Source organism: Dromiciops gliroides, chromosome 1, assembly GCF_019393635.1.
Source record: "Dromiciops gliroides isolate mDroGli1 chromosome 1, mDroGli1.pri, whole genome shotgun sequence".
Classification (NCBI taxonomy): Eukaryota; Metazoa; Chordata; class Mammalia; order Microbiotheria; family Microbiotheriidae; genus Dromiciops; species Dromiciops gliroides.
Window position 1 is genome coordinate 666,527,990 of NC_057861.1, and position 12,875 is coordinate 666,540,864.

At 41.3% G+C, this 12,875-nt stretch overlaps 1 protein-coding gene across 1 annotated transcript in view; it reads right to left on the reverse strand.

Moving 5' to 3' along the window:
- Positions 1-3,640: 3,640 nt before the first annotated feature.
- SUSD3 (sushi domain containing 3) overlaps positions 3,641-12,875 on the reverse strand; it is an 82,611-nt gene continuing 73,376 nt past the window's right edge. The window contains exons 4-5 of the mRNA XM_043976141.1: positions 8,115-8,279; positions 3,641-4,262 (exon numbers count right to left, since the gene is read on the reverse strand). Coding sequence (XP_043832076.1) covers positions 4,037-4,262; positions 8,115-8,279 — 391 coding nt within the window. The 3' untranslated portion in view covers positions 3,641-4,036. The remainder of the gene's footprint in view (positions 4,263-8,114; positions 8,280-12,875) is intronic.

A 12,875-nucleotide genomic window follows, 5' to 3' on the forward strand; every position in this document is an offset into this window, starting at 1 on the left:
AACAGGGTTAAGTGACTTGGCTAGGGTCACAAAACTATTAATTACCTGTGGCCAGATTTGAACTGAGGTATTCCTGCTTTCAGGCCCAGCACTCTATCCACTCAGCAATCTAGCATCCCCCACACCCGCGTCCATGGGTAAAGCCAGGATTACCCTCACCCTACTTATGACCTTGCAATAATGAAATGGCAAATACTAAAATACAGCTCATCGGAAAGCAATCTTGTTCCCAGAGAACACAACTTCTCCCATCAGAAAGCTGGGGGACAGACACCAGCTATGGAATGTTGGCACCTGCTTTCAGATGTGGTGACTTTTCTTTGTTACAGAGGAAGGTTCAGTGGTGAGGGATAGAGTGAAAATGACTAATGTTAAATATAAAAAAACACCAATAAAAGTTCTGTAGGAAACGAAATTGGCCTCCTCTTTCCTACGGTGCTCCAAAATGACCTCTGTCCCTTCCCTCAGAGCCTCTTAGCAAGAGCTGGAGAAATAAACAGGCCAAATGATTTCTTATTCACCTCCTGTCTCCTGCCTCGACTCTTCTAAGAGGATTGATTTCTTAGCCTGCCAAAATACAGGCAATGAGGATAAAACAAAATGAGGTGCTTCAGACTTTCCTTTATATTAAAACATTCAGATAAAGGTTGAATGATAGCTGCTACAAAGGACAGAACACTGGGCCTGGAGTTAGGAAGACCTGAGTTCAAATCCAGCCTGATACTCACTAGCTGTGTAACCCTGGGCAAGTCACTTAACTTCTGCTTGTCTTTATTTTTTTTCTTCCTTTTTTTTTTTTTGGTGAGGCAATTGGGGTTAAGTAACTTGCCCAGGGTCACACAGCTAGTAAGTGTCAATTGTCTGAGGTCGGATTTGAACTCAGGTACTCCTGACTCCAGGGCCGGTGCTCTATCCACTGCACCACCTAGCTGCCCCAAATTCTGTTTGTCTTAAAACATTGGAGAAGGAAATGGCAAACCACTCCAGTACCTTTGCCAAGAAAACCCCCTATGGGGTCACGAAGAGTCAGAAATGACTGAACAACAGCAACATGTGCTAGGCAATATGCTAAGAGATTTATAGATATTACCTCATTTGATCCTCACAACAAAACTGGAAGGTAGATGCTACTATTGATTATCCCCATTTTACAGTTAAGGAAACTGAGGCATACAGAGGTTAAGTAAACTGGTCAGGGTCACAGAGTTAGTGTGTCTAAGGAAGAATCTGAACTCAAGTCTTCCTGATTCCAGGCCCAACATTCTATCCCAAGAAAGGGAAATAAAGAATTTGAGGTCTCTCCAGAGACCTCAAGTAGATCTAATCTACTTCTCTGCCCAAAGGAGGAGATGTGGGGGGAATTCTTCTTTCCACTCTCCCAGCACCTCCCTGAAGCCTCCTGGGCTATCCTATCACAGTCTTCAAGCCTCTGGACTGGTCCCCCTTCATTGAGGGGAAGAAGCTGTTCTCTTGTGTGCTTCAAGATGCCATCCTGGCTCTTAACACCTGTGTCTGGTGAGCCTGTCTACTAGTAGTCCCAGGGAACTTGAAAGCTTCCCCTGTGATGGGTTCTTCTAGGTTGTAGATGGTAGTGAGGATGGAGGAACCTGAAACCATCTCCAGAAAAGCCTCAGACATATCAGATTGGGAGTTAGAAGGGACCTCAGTTGTTATATAGAGATCATAGGATTAAAGATTTAGAGTTGGAAGTGACCTTAGAAGTCACTGAATGCAATTCCCTCATTTTGCCAATGAAGAAACTGAATCCTAGGAGGTTAAGTGACTTGCCCAAGGTCACACATCTAGTACCTATCTGAGGCAGGATTTGAACTGAGGTATTTGTGATTTCAAGTCCAATGCCCCAACCATACTGTACCCTTCCACTCACCTCCAGAATAAGTGATTTTTCCATGTAGGTATCATTTTTATGAACATGTTAATTAGGACCAACATCCATATAAGTAAGCACCAAAGGCAGGATTTGAACCTGGGTCTTCTAGTCCCAGCGTCAGTGTTTAGTTCCATTGTGGCCTACTTTCCTACTGGATAAATTTCTTCTCTTCCCACTCCTCCAGCTGAGCACAAAAATATTTTGGATGTATAAAAGTAATGCTAGGGCAGCGAGGTAGCACAGTGGATAGAGCACCAGCCCTGGAGTCAGGAGGACCTGAGTTCAAATCCAGCTTCAGGCACTTAACACTTGCTAGCTGTGTGACCCTAGACAAGTCATAACCCCAATTGCCTCACCAAAAAAAAAGTAATGCTATAGGGAATTGGGTGTCAATAAGAAATGACTTCATATTTTATAGGCATTATTTGCCTATAAATACATGCAATACTAAATCTTATCACATACTTAAAGGCTTTGTAATAGAAAAATAGAAAGTTGGCCACATTTATACATACATACATACATACATACACACACATATATATATGTATATATATATGGGGGGATGGGGCAATGAGGGTTAAATGACTTGCCCAGGGTCACATAGCTTTATCCACTGTGCCACCCAGGATTGCTTGGGTTCAAATCTCAGTTCTGCCATTTTCTTTCTTTTTTTGTTTTTTGCAGGGCAATAAAAGTTAGGTGACTTGCCCAGGGTCACACACATAAGTAAGTGTCAAGTGTCTGAGGCCGGATTTGAACTCAGGTCCTCCTGAATCCAGGGCTGGTGGTCTATTCCACTATGCCACCTAGCTGCCCACTTTGTCTTAATATAGAAAAAAATATTCACCAAGGGAACTGTGGTACTTAGCTTCTATAACATAGACCCATTTCTCTTCATATGGAAATGGCTCTGGTCAGCAGGGAAGGATATGGCATCCACCAAGTCAAAGGGGCCTTGACTCTACACCAATGTATCTTATCTATCCCCTTGTGACCAGGGAGCTCCTTCTAGGGAGACGGACTAATCAGGTTCCGAGAACAGGGTCTTTTGCCTGTTAGAGAAGACGATCTTGATTTGGGGGAAATGGAGAATGTTGGTCCTATCATGACTAATACGTTCATAAAAATGAGACCTGTGTGGGGGGAAAAAAAGGTTCAGGATGAAAATAGAGGAGCAAATTATAGACAATTCTGGTGTATAGGTATAGCCTAAGGATTGATCAGCACTGAAATTCAGGGCACAGATAGGAGTTTTAATGATTGGCTGATTCTCACAACTGGGGAAGATTGACTGGCTTGGGCAAAAAGCCAGAGTGGTTACTTACATGGTCCCTTTGAGCATAAGGATCAAAAAATTATATGGGGGGGCGGCTAGGTGGCGCAGTGGATAAAGCACTGGTCCTGGATTCAGGAGTACCTGAGTTCAAATCCAGTCTCAGACACTTGACACTTACTAGCTGTGTGACCCTGGGCAAGTCACTTAACCCCCATTGCCCTGCAAAAAAAAAAAAAATTATATGGAAAGAAAATGAAGCTATATCACAGAACTCTAAGATGTCAGCTGGCTGTGTCAACCCCCCATTTCTCAATGAGCTGGCATAACCAAAGATATAAAAGTTAGTACTGTGCAAAAAAAAAAAAAATATATATATATATACATATATATATATATATGTATCTGCATATGCACATATACATCATCTTTATAAAGAAGTATTTTATTGTAATTTTCTTATTCTACTGTGCAAAAATATCTTTTAAAAATGTCTTCCCATTTGCAAGTTTACAAAAGAAATTCAGGTTAAAGGAATTCAGCAGCTGAAAGATGTTATGCTCCTTGGTGACATTCAAAGCAGTAAAATTGACATGTTGCTATTGTTTCCAATTTTGTGCAAGATCACAATGGGATTTTTTGGTGACAGCTATGATTTTGATTGATTAGCCAGCTAAAAGCTAGCATCACTGTTCATTATCAACAATGATTATATTATTCAGGTTAACCCTAGAAGCATGTTTGAATACAATCTTCAGATATAGATTAATTTTCCCAACAAATGCCTGACTGTCAATGGAGTTTTTAAGGCACATAGAGCGAGATCTCTTAGCAGTGTCTGGTCCACAAACAGGTTCTGTCTTTTTCGGCTAACCAGGGAGGTAAGACGTAGGCTTCTTAGGAATTCTCACATCTTCTACATTAGCCTCAAACAGGTGGATCGTGCTCACTGTTGGTACACCAAGGCTGACTCGTGGAAGGAGGCGTCTTCCGTGTGGCATATGGCCTACGTGCTCCATGGACCGCAAGTCATTTTCATTTTGATGTTGCCTGTTCACATGGTTCCTCCTCCATTCTGCATGTTCTTCCTGGTTTCTGGAGAGAGAGAAAAATAGTATTTGTCATGCTGTGTATGCTTCCATAGAGTTAAGATTCTCTTGTGTGTCATACAGGATTGTGGGATCACAGATTTAGAACTAAAAGGGACTTGAGAGACTATGAGACTAATCCCCTAATTTTCTCTCCTGCTTTATTGAGTTTTATAGGAAACTCACAGACCTTTAGGAATAAATAACCTTTCTTTTTTTGGGGGGGTGCAGGGCAATGAGGGTTGAGTGACTTGCCCAGGGTCACACAGCTAGTAAGTGTCAAGTGTTTGAAGCTGGATTTGAACTCAGGTCCTCCTGAATCCAGAGCTGGTGTTTTATCTACTGTGCCACCTAGCTGCCCTAATCCCCTAATTTTATAGGTGAGGCACAGAGTCACACACAGCTTAAGTATCTAAACAAGGATTTGAACTTAGGTCTTGGTGACCCAAGTCCACAGCCCTTCAGTCATGGACCTGGAGTGAGAGACCTCTTACTCCAAGTCTAACGCTAGAATTTATGTGACTGTAGAATATCTTGGTTTTTGGGTGTGTTTTTTCGGGGCAATGGGGGTTAAGTGACCTGTCCAGGGTCACACAGCAATAAGTATGAAGTGTCTGAGGTTGGATTTGAACTCAGGTCCTCCTGAATCCAGGGCTGGTGTTTATCCACTGTGACACCTAGCTGTCCCCCTATCTTCTTGTTTTTCTGAGTTTTATTTTCTTCATGTGTAAAAGGGCATACTGACATTAGTACCTCATAGAGCTGTTAGAAGTGTTAAATTAGATGAAATACATGAAACTGCTTTGTGATAAAAAAAAGTAATGCTACCAATGTGAACTGTTCCTATTTGGGAGAGATCCTATGATTTTAATTTGGTAATGTCACTAAACGAAGGAGTGGATGACCCATTGGCTCTAAATCAGCCAGCAAATGGGCTACCCCATTTTGACAGCCCTTTCAAGACCAAAGAAAATTAACATGGACAAAGAGTGCAGGTGGGACCCTTCTTCCATAATTGCCTTGGCCAACTGCCAGGCATCATGAAACTTGGAGCACTTAAACGGAGGTAAACAAAAATCCCAATGTGGTTTCCTGGAATTGTTCCCCAAGCCTTCTCCATCCTCTCTGCTTCTACTGAATAGGAAGCCAACATCGGATAGAGGATAGCTCCTTCTCCCAAAGCAGCAACTTCAGCCCCACTCCTGATAGTGTTAGAAGCATCCTCCAAAGGGGGTGGCTACTTAGGAACAGAGAAAACTTTATTTTTCCCCCCTCATCCCCTCAAATATCTCATCCTCAGGCCTGAACTAAAGTTTCCTGGCAACTTAAACTCTAGAAACCTTTAGAAGACTTTACATTACACTGTCCATCTCGGACGATGGTGTGAACATATGAATTTTCTTGCGCCCCCTTACCCTCCTGAAATGGAAAAATCCCTGATTAGCTTGTGGCCTGAGGTGAGTCACTTTGCCTTGGTTTCTTCATCTATAAAATGAGAGAGGTTGGAATAGATATTTCAAATCCCTTTTATTTCTCAAGTTTAGGAATCTATGATTCAAATGCTACCTGGGAGGGTGATACACGAAGTGTTTATTGCCCAATAAGAGTTCAGCTTAAATTATGAGATGCAGGACAGGAAAGCTTTGATATGAGTGGATGCAAGGGAGGGGGAAGAATTAAGGAAAAGCTTTGAATTAGGATTTCCATGGAGTTCTATAATACTCTGCTCTGAGCAGTATGAGGTCTTTGAACCCTCGGGGGAGGGGAGTAGGGAAAAGAGCCTCCAGGGCATAGGCCAGATGCCTGGAGGGACACCATCCCCATCACCTCAGGCTACCCTGTTATGACATTTGGCCCACCGCACCCCCATTCCAGACTGCCTAAGATACTCATTTGAATTATTGTAATTGGCCTTAATTAAGAAAAAAAGTGGCTGATTTATAAGGTTCTATACCGCCCCCCAGCTCCAGTCACTTATCATTTTTGGTGGTGATGCTGTCTACTGGCCAAATGACTGCTAAAGCTAGGAATTATTATTCCACATGAAGAGGCCCTTAAGTAATCTGTCTCTTATTCAAGTTTAATGCACTGTTGACTTGCTGGGATCTGATAGCACCTTAGAACAGCTTGAGTGCTTATCTAGCAGAAACACCAATGTTTTGAGAAAACTAGACCGCCACACCTTGGAGACAGAGATTGGTTTAGGAAGGACAAGCAATGCAAAAAGTGGTGTGGGAGACTATTCATTCAACTGAACCCTAAAAATATTTCAATGTACCCAACTCTACCTGTGTTACAGAAACTCGAACCCTCTCCGCTATGAGGAGCCGATACCAACCACTGGTTATGCTATTCATTTTCTTCAAAAACTATGGTTTGTCACGGTATTTTTGGACCAGAAGAAAAGAAATCCCCCAAAATATACACTTTTTTTTTCTTTTTTTTTTTGGCTAATGTCAACATCGCAAGACCTGCAACTGTTCTAAATGGATTCTAATCTTTCTGTAAAACTGGTTTAGAGGGTAATCATGTATCATTAGCTTTATCAATTTTCTGAAATCTTAAAAGCTAAAATGCAACCTGCAGATTTTGGTCAAACCACACTGTGTCCAAATGCATTAAACAGCACAAAAGGTGTTCTGATCAGCATGTTATACAACTCTGATCAATACCCCCTGCGGGGCTTAGGCCATTAAAGGTCCACAGCAAATTAACAGTAAGTGCTGGCTGACAGGTGAATTACTTTGGACTTCTATAAAGCATTGTCAAATGTCAAGGAGAAAGATAGAATTACCAGGTCTTCTTTTTGGTGAGGGGACAATTGCTAATGGAACAGACAAATCAGAACTAAGTGCACATGTATCTAGATGCCAGAGTACTTCAAGTCTTCTACTCAACTTGAAAATGAGACCTCCTACTAGAATCAGGGTCTTCTGAGTCATAACATCTCTTGGCCTTTATTTAAGTTTTAAAGCTTTTAAAGTAGAGTCCTAGAATAACAAATATTGGAGCTGGGAGGACCTTAAGAACAAAGAACATAAGAACTGGGAGGACCCTTAAAATGGTGTTATCAACAGAGGCCACTAAACTATATATAAGGATCCTTGAAAACTGCATATTGACTTAGAAAACCACATATTAACATTATCTATGTTCTATTGTGTTAGCAAGTTTGATACTTCTGCCTTAGAACACACAGAATGTCAAAGTAGGACATGACTTTAGAACATACAATGTCAGAGCAGGAAGGAACCTTGGAACACAGAATGTCAGAGCAGGGAGGGTCCTTAGAACACAGAATATCAGAGCAGGGCGGGACCTTGGAACACAGAATGTCAGAGTTGGAATTGCCCTAGTTCAACTTCATCATTTTACAAAGGATGATACTGAAGCCCAGAGAAGGGTCATGACAAGCCCATATCACTAAGTGAGTTAAGAGCTCAAGCTAGGGTAGATCCAACCCAGGTCTCTTGACTCCTAACCCTGTGATCTTGCTGCTAGACAAGGATGCCTTTGCAGAATGTTTTTTTGTTTGTTTTTGTTTTTTGTTTTTTGTGAGGCAATTGGGGTTAAGTGACTTGCCCAGGGTCACACAGTTAGTAAGTGTTATGTGTCTGAGCACGGATTTGAACTCAGGTCCTCCTGAATCCAGGACAGGTGCTCTATCCACTGCACCACCTAGCTGCCCCAAGAAAGTTTTGAAGTATATAAAACAGAATACATAGAAATACAAAGGAAACTAAAACCTAGTGAAGATAAAGATGTAATGTTTTTCCCCATCCATGTTCCTGGTTCTCCAAGGGTCTGTGAACATACCATTCACTCATTCTGTAGCTGAGTGGCCACTAGAGGGTCTCACCTTGAAAAACTTGGGTTGTCGTATGCCTCGGTATCCTCTTCAACACTTGCTGATTTATTCCTGCCCCTGTTGTTGTTACTGTTGTTTCGACCTTTGTAGTCGAAGTGAACAGCCTGCATGTCTTCCAGTTCTTCACTCCTGAGTTGGTACCACAACTGCATATCTCTGGAAGGGCAAATGATAGTTTTTAAAAGCTGTGTAGCTGAATACACTCTGTAGAACCCACAGGAGACCCTCATGACTTGTTTCTGCCTATGTATAGGGAAAAGAGGCCTTGCCCTTGAATTCAGAAGACCTGGATTTGAATCTGACTTCCACCACTTATTAGCTATAAATAATTACTTACAATTAGTAACTAGCTGTGAATAAACAGAGAATGATGATGATGATAATGCATTTATATGATGCCTCACTTCTTTCATGTGTTTTTTGTTTTGTTTTGTTTTGCAGGGCAATGAGGGTTAAGTGACTTGCCCAGGGTCACACAGCTAGTAAGTGTCAAGTGTCTGAGGCCAGCTTTGAACTCAGGTCCTCCTGAATCCAGGGCTGGTGCTTTATCCACTGCGCCACCTAGCTGCCCCCTCACTTCTTTCATTTGATCCTCATTATAACCCTCTGAGAAAGGCAGGTTAGGTGGTATCTTTATCTTACAGAAAAGGAAACAGGCTCAGTTACTTTCAGTTCAAGAGGGAAAAAAAACCTTTTTTTTTTTTTTTGCAGGAATCTTTTATGAAGACAAACCATTGCTAAACAGCAACCCTTCAGTCAAAGCTTTCATTTGAAAAACATTTTGTGAAATTGCTTGTGTAGGAACAATCTGCCCCTGCAGATTTCTGTAAATCCTCCATCTCCTCAACCTGTTTACTCACCCCAGGAAGGCTTTCTGTTGCTGCCAATTTAGCTTTCTGAAGGAAACAGGGATGAAGCAGAAAGAGAACCACTGTGGCTGAATCTGAGGCATGGGCAGAGTCAGTGAGGACTAATAGGTCTAGGGAGACCATTGGTCTCCCTAGGTCATTGGGAGACCATTCTGAGTTCGAATGCTTCCTCTGGCACTTGTAAGCTGTAGGACAATGGTTAAGTCTCTTTTTGTTTTTGTGTGTGTGTGTTTGGGTTTTTTTTAGTGAGACAATTGGGGCCAAGTGACTTGCCCAGGGTCACACAGCTAGTAAGTGTTAAGTGTCTGAGGCTGGATTTGAACTCATGTACTCCTGACTCCAGGGCCAGTGCTCTATCCACTGTGCCACCTAGCTGCCCCCCTCAATAGGATTTTTTTTTTAATGTATAAGGTATTTTATTTTTTCCATTACATGTAAAGATAGTTCTCAACTTTTGTTTATACAAGCTTTACAATTTCAGATTTTTCTCCCTCCCTCCCCTCCCTCCCCCCTCCCCTAGACATCAGGTAATCTGATATAGGTTATATCTATATATCTCTATACATATAGATATAGATATAAATATATACACACACATATATATATAATAACATTAATCCTATTTCTGCATTAATCCTGTTACAAGAGAAAAAATCAGAGCAGTGATGAAAACCTCAAAATAGAAAAAAAAAAAAACCAACAGCACCCAAAACAAAAGAAATAATATGGTTCAATCAGCATCTATACTCCACAGTCCTTTCTTTTTTTTTTTTCTTGGATTCGGAGATCCTCTTCTATCATGAGTCCCTTGGAACTCTTCTGTACCATTGCATTGGTGAGAAGAATATAGTCCATCACAGTAGGTCAACACTCAGTATTAATGATACTGTGTACAATGTTCTTCTGGTTCTGCTCATCTCACTCATCATCAGCTCACGTAAGACCCTCCAGGTTTCTCTGAACTCTTCCTGCTCATCATTTCTTACAGCACAATAGTATTCCATTGTATTCATATACCACAACTTGTCCAGCCATTCCCCAATTGATGGGCACTCCCTCAACTTCCAATTCCTTGCTACCACGTAAAGAGCAGCTCAATAGGATTTTAATGGAGCTCAGTAGCTGCTGTGGTTCCCTTTTGTGGTGATTCCCCAAACCAAAAGAGGTCCACCCCAGGTTGTAGTAGTTGGTCAATTCATGGATGCCCTCAGCTCTGCTATGGGTCAGGAGGCTAATTAATTGGACTGTAATGCATGAATATGGTATACATCCTGGTCAGTCACCTAAAAAATATGGGCATGAAATTACTTGGGGGCCCAGAGCTAAAGAGAGTGTAAGGGCTGGTTCTCTGCATTGTCAACTGGAAAGACTACTCAAAGTATTCAGGTACATTGGAATCAGAATCTAAAATATGGAAGTGCCTTGGGGGGCCATCTACTCTAGCCTGCACCTGATTGATAATTTCTACTATGAAAGAAATCAAGATTTAAATGGTCATCCATTCTCTCCTTGAAATCCTCCCATGAAGAGGAACCTGCCTGAGGCAGCTCCAATTCCTAGTATCCACCAGCAATCAACACTCATTACTCTTAATATTGTGCTCTGAGGCCAGGAAGAACAAATCTGACTCCTTTTCTACATGACACCCTTTAAAATACATGAAGACAGCCATTATTAAATCCTCCATGAGTCTCCCCTTCTCCAGAAAAAAACACCCTCATCCCTTCCATCAATCCTCATTTTCCAATCCTCTTACCATCCTAGCTGCCCCCTTGTGGTAACACATGGAAACTTGTCTGAGTCCCTGAAACAGGATGCTAGAACTGAATTTAGTGCCCCACATGAAGACTGACTAAAGTGGAACATATATAAGAACCATTAGCTTCCTTCCCTCTGGACACTTTGCCCTCTTTTCCTAGAAAGGCATTACCTTCTTTTGACTGCCACAGTGTTATACCATTGCTCACACTGAGCTTCCAGTGTGCTAAAAACCTCAGATCTTTTTCATAGAAACTATTATCTAGCCACATCTCATGTACTTTTTAGCCTCGTGAGAATGACTATTTGAATCCAAATGTAGAACTTGATATTTGTCCCTATTAAATTTAATCTTACTTTATTTGGCTCATTAATGTAGCCCACTGAGATCTTTTTTATATCTGGAAGTTGTTAGCTTTCCCCCGCCAAGTTTCCTGTCACTGCATTTGACAAGATTGCACTTGACAGGACTGATAAGATCTTTGTGACTCAAACATAGGAAGTAATTAATAAACGTTGATTGATTAATAAATACTTACTAACCTTCCCCTACTCTGCCCCAGCAAGCACTTTGGGAGAGAACTGGAGACCTTCTCACATGAAGATTCCACCAGGTTAACAACCATTCTCACCTCTTTCAGATGTAACCAGAGAGCTTCACACCACTCTGACCCCTTTCCCAACACTTGCTAGTCAGGGAACATTTCCCATTCCATTGTTCCCCAAAGTGCCTGGGACCTTCCCATTTGCCTTGCTGCTTTGCTTGATGGACCCTAAACACCACTGGGTCTTTTCATCTGCCATGAGGCTGAACCTTCCTTTATGCATTTATCTCTCCAAATTAATATATGAGCTTCTTGAAAGCAGACACCATCTTATCTTTTTGTATCCTCAGCACTCAGCACAGTAGTGATTAGCATGTAGTAAATGCTTAATGAGCACTTTTCTATTTCATTCCATTGACTAAATTAATCTATACCTTTATACAAAAAAAAGAAATGATTAAAATGTTGACATTGTACGATCAAGGGGAAATCCTGAGAGTATTCTCCTAGAGACTTCCTTCCAAGCTGATACCAACTGACCGATGATTACATATTTGTCTAGTCATTCAGCAAGTTCCAAAGAAACCTAATTGTACTATAATCTAACCCAGTATCTCTCCTGGTTGTACAATAATCTCCCAGTATCTTGTCTACCAAGATAACATGAAAGGCTTACCTAAGTGCTTTGCTGTTACCTAATTATACTGTGTCTACAGCATTTCCCTAATCTTAACACTCTAGTCAGCCTGTCAAAAAAGAAAATAAGATTAGTTTGTTCTTGATGAAAACATGCTGGATTTTAGTGACAATTGTTTCCCTTTCTTAATTACTCACAAATCCTCTTCTTAATACTGCATTCTAAAACTTTGCTAAAACTAGAAGTCAAGTTTACTGGTCTATAGTATGTTTTCTTAATAATGGTCCCTCTCTCAAATCTTCAACCTCTCCCTATCAACTGATTCCTTCCTCATTGTCCTCAAAATGCCTTTATCTCCCATCTTCAAAAAACTTCCTAAAGCACCGGCCCTGGATTCAGGAGGACCTGAGTTCAAATCCAGCCTCAGACACTTGACACTTACTAGCTGTGTGACGACCCTGGGCAAGTCACTGAACCCTTGTTGCCCCACAAAAAAACAAAAACAAAACAAAACAAAAACAAAACCCCCAAACAAACAAAACAAAACAAAAAAAACAACCCTTCCTTCTCTTTTTCCACTTATCTGCTACATTTATAACTCCTGACCACCCTCTCTTCCTGAATACTCTGAATTCTCTAGGTCTTCATGAAAACATTCTTTTCTGGTTCTCCTACCTGTCTGACTACTCCTCAGTTTTCTTTGCTGCCTTTTCACCTACCTCATGTCCCCTAACTGTGGGGACTTCCCAAAGTTCTACCCTGGGATCTCTTCTCTTTTCTCTATACATTTTCTCTTCTGATAACCTCATCTGGTCCCATGGGTTTAATTATCATCTTTATGCAGATGACTCATGGGTCTACAAACCCAATCTCAGTCTGTCTCCTGAGCTTCAGTCTCTTAGCACCATTGTACATTGCAAGCTTGATGTCCTGAAGACACTTT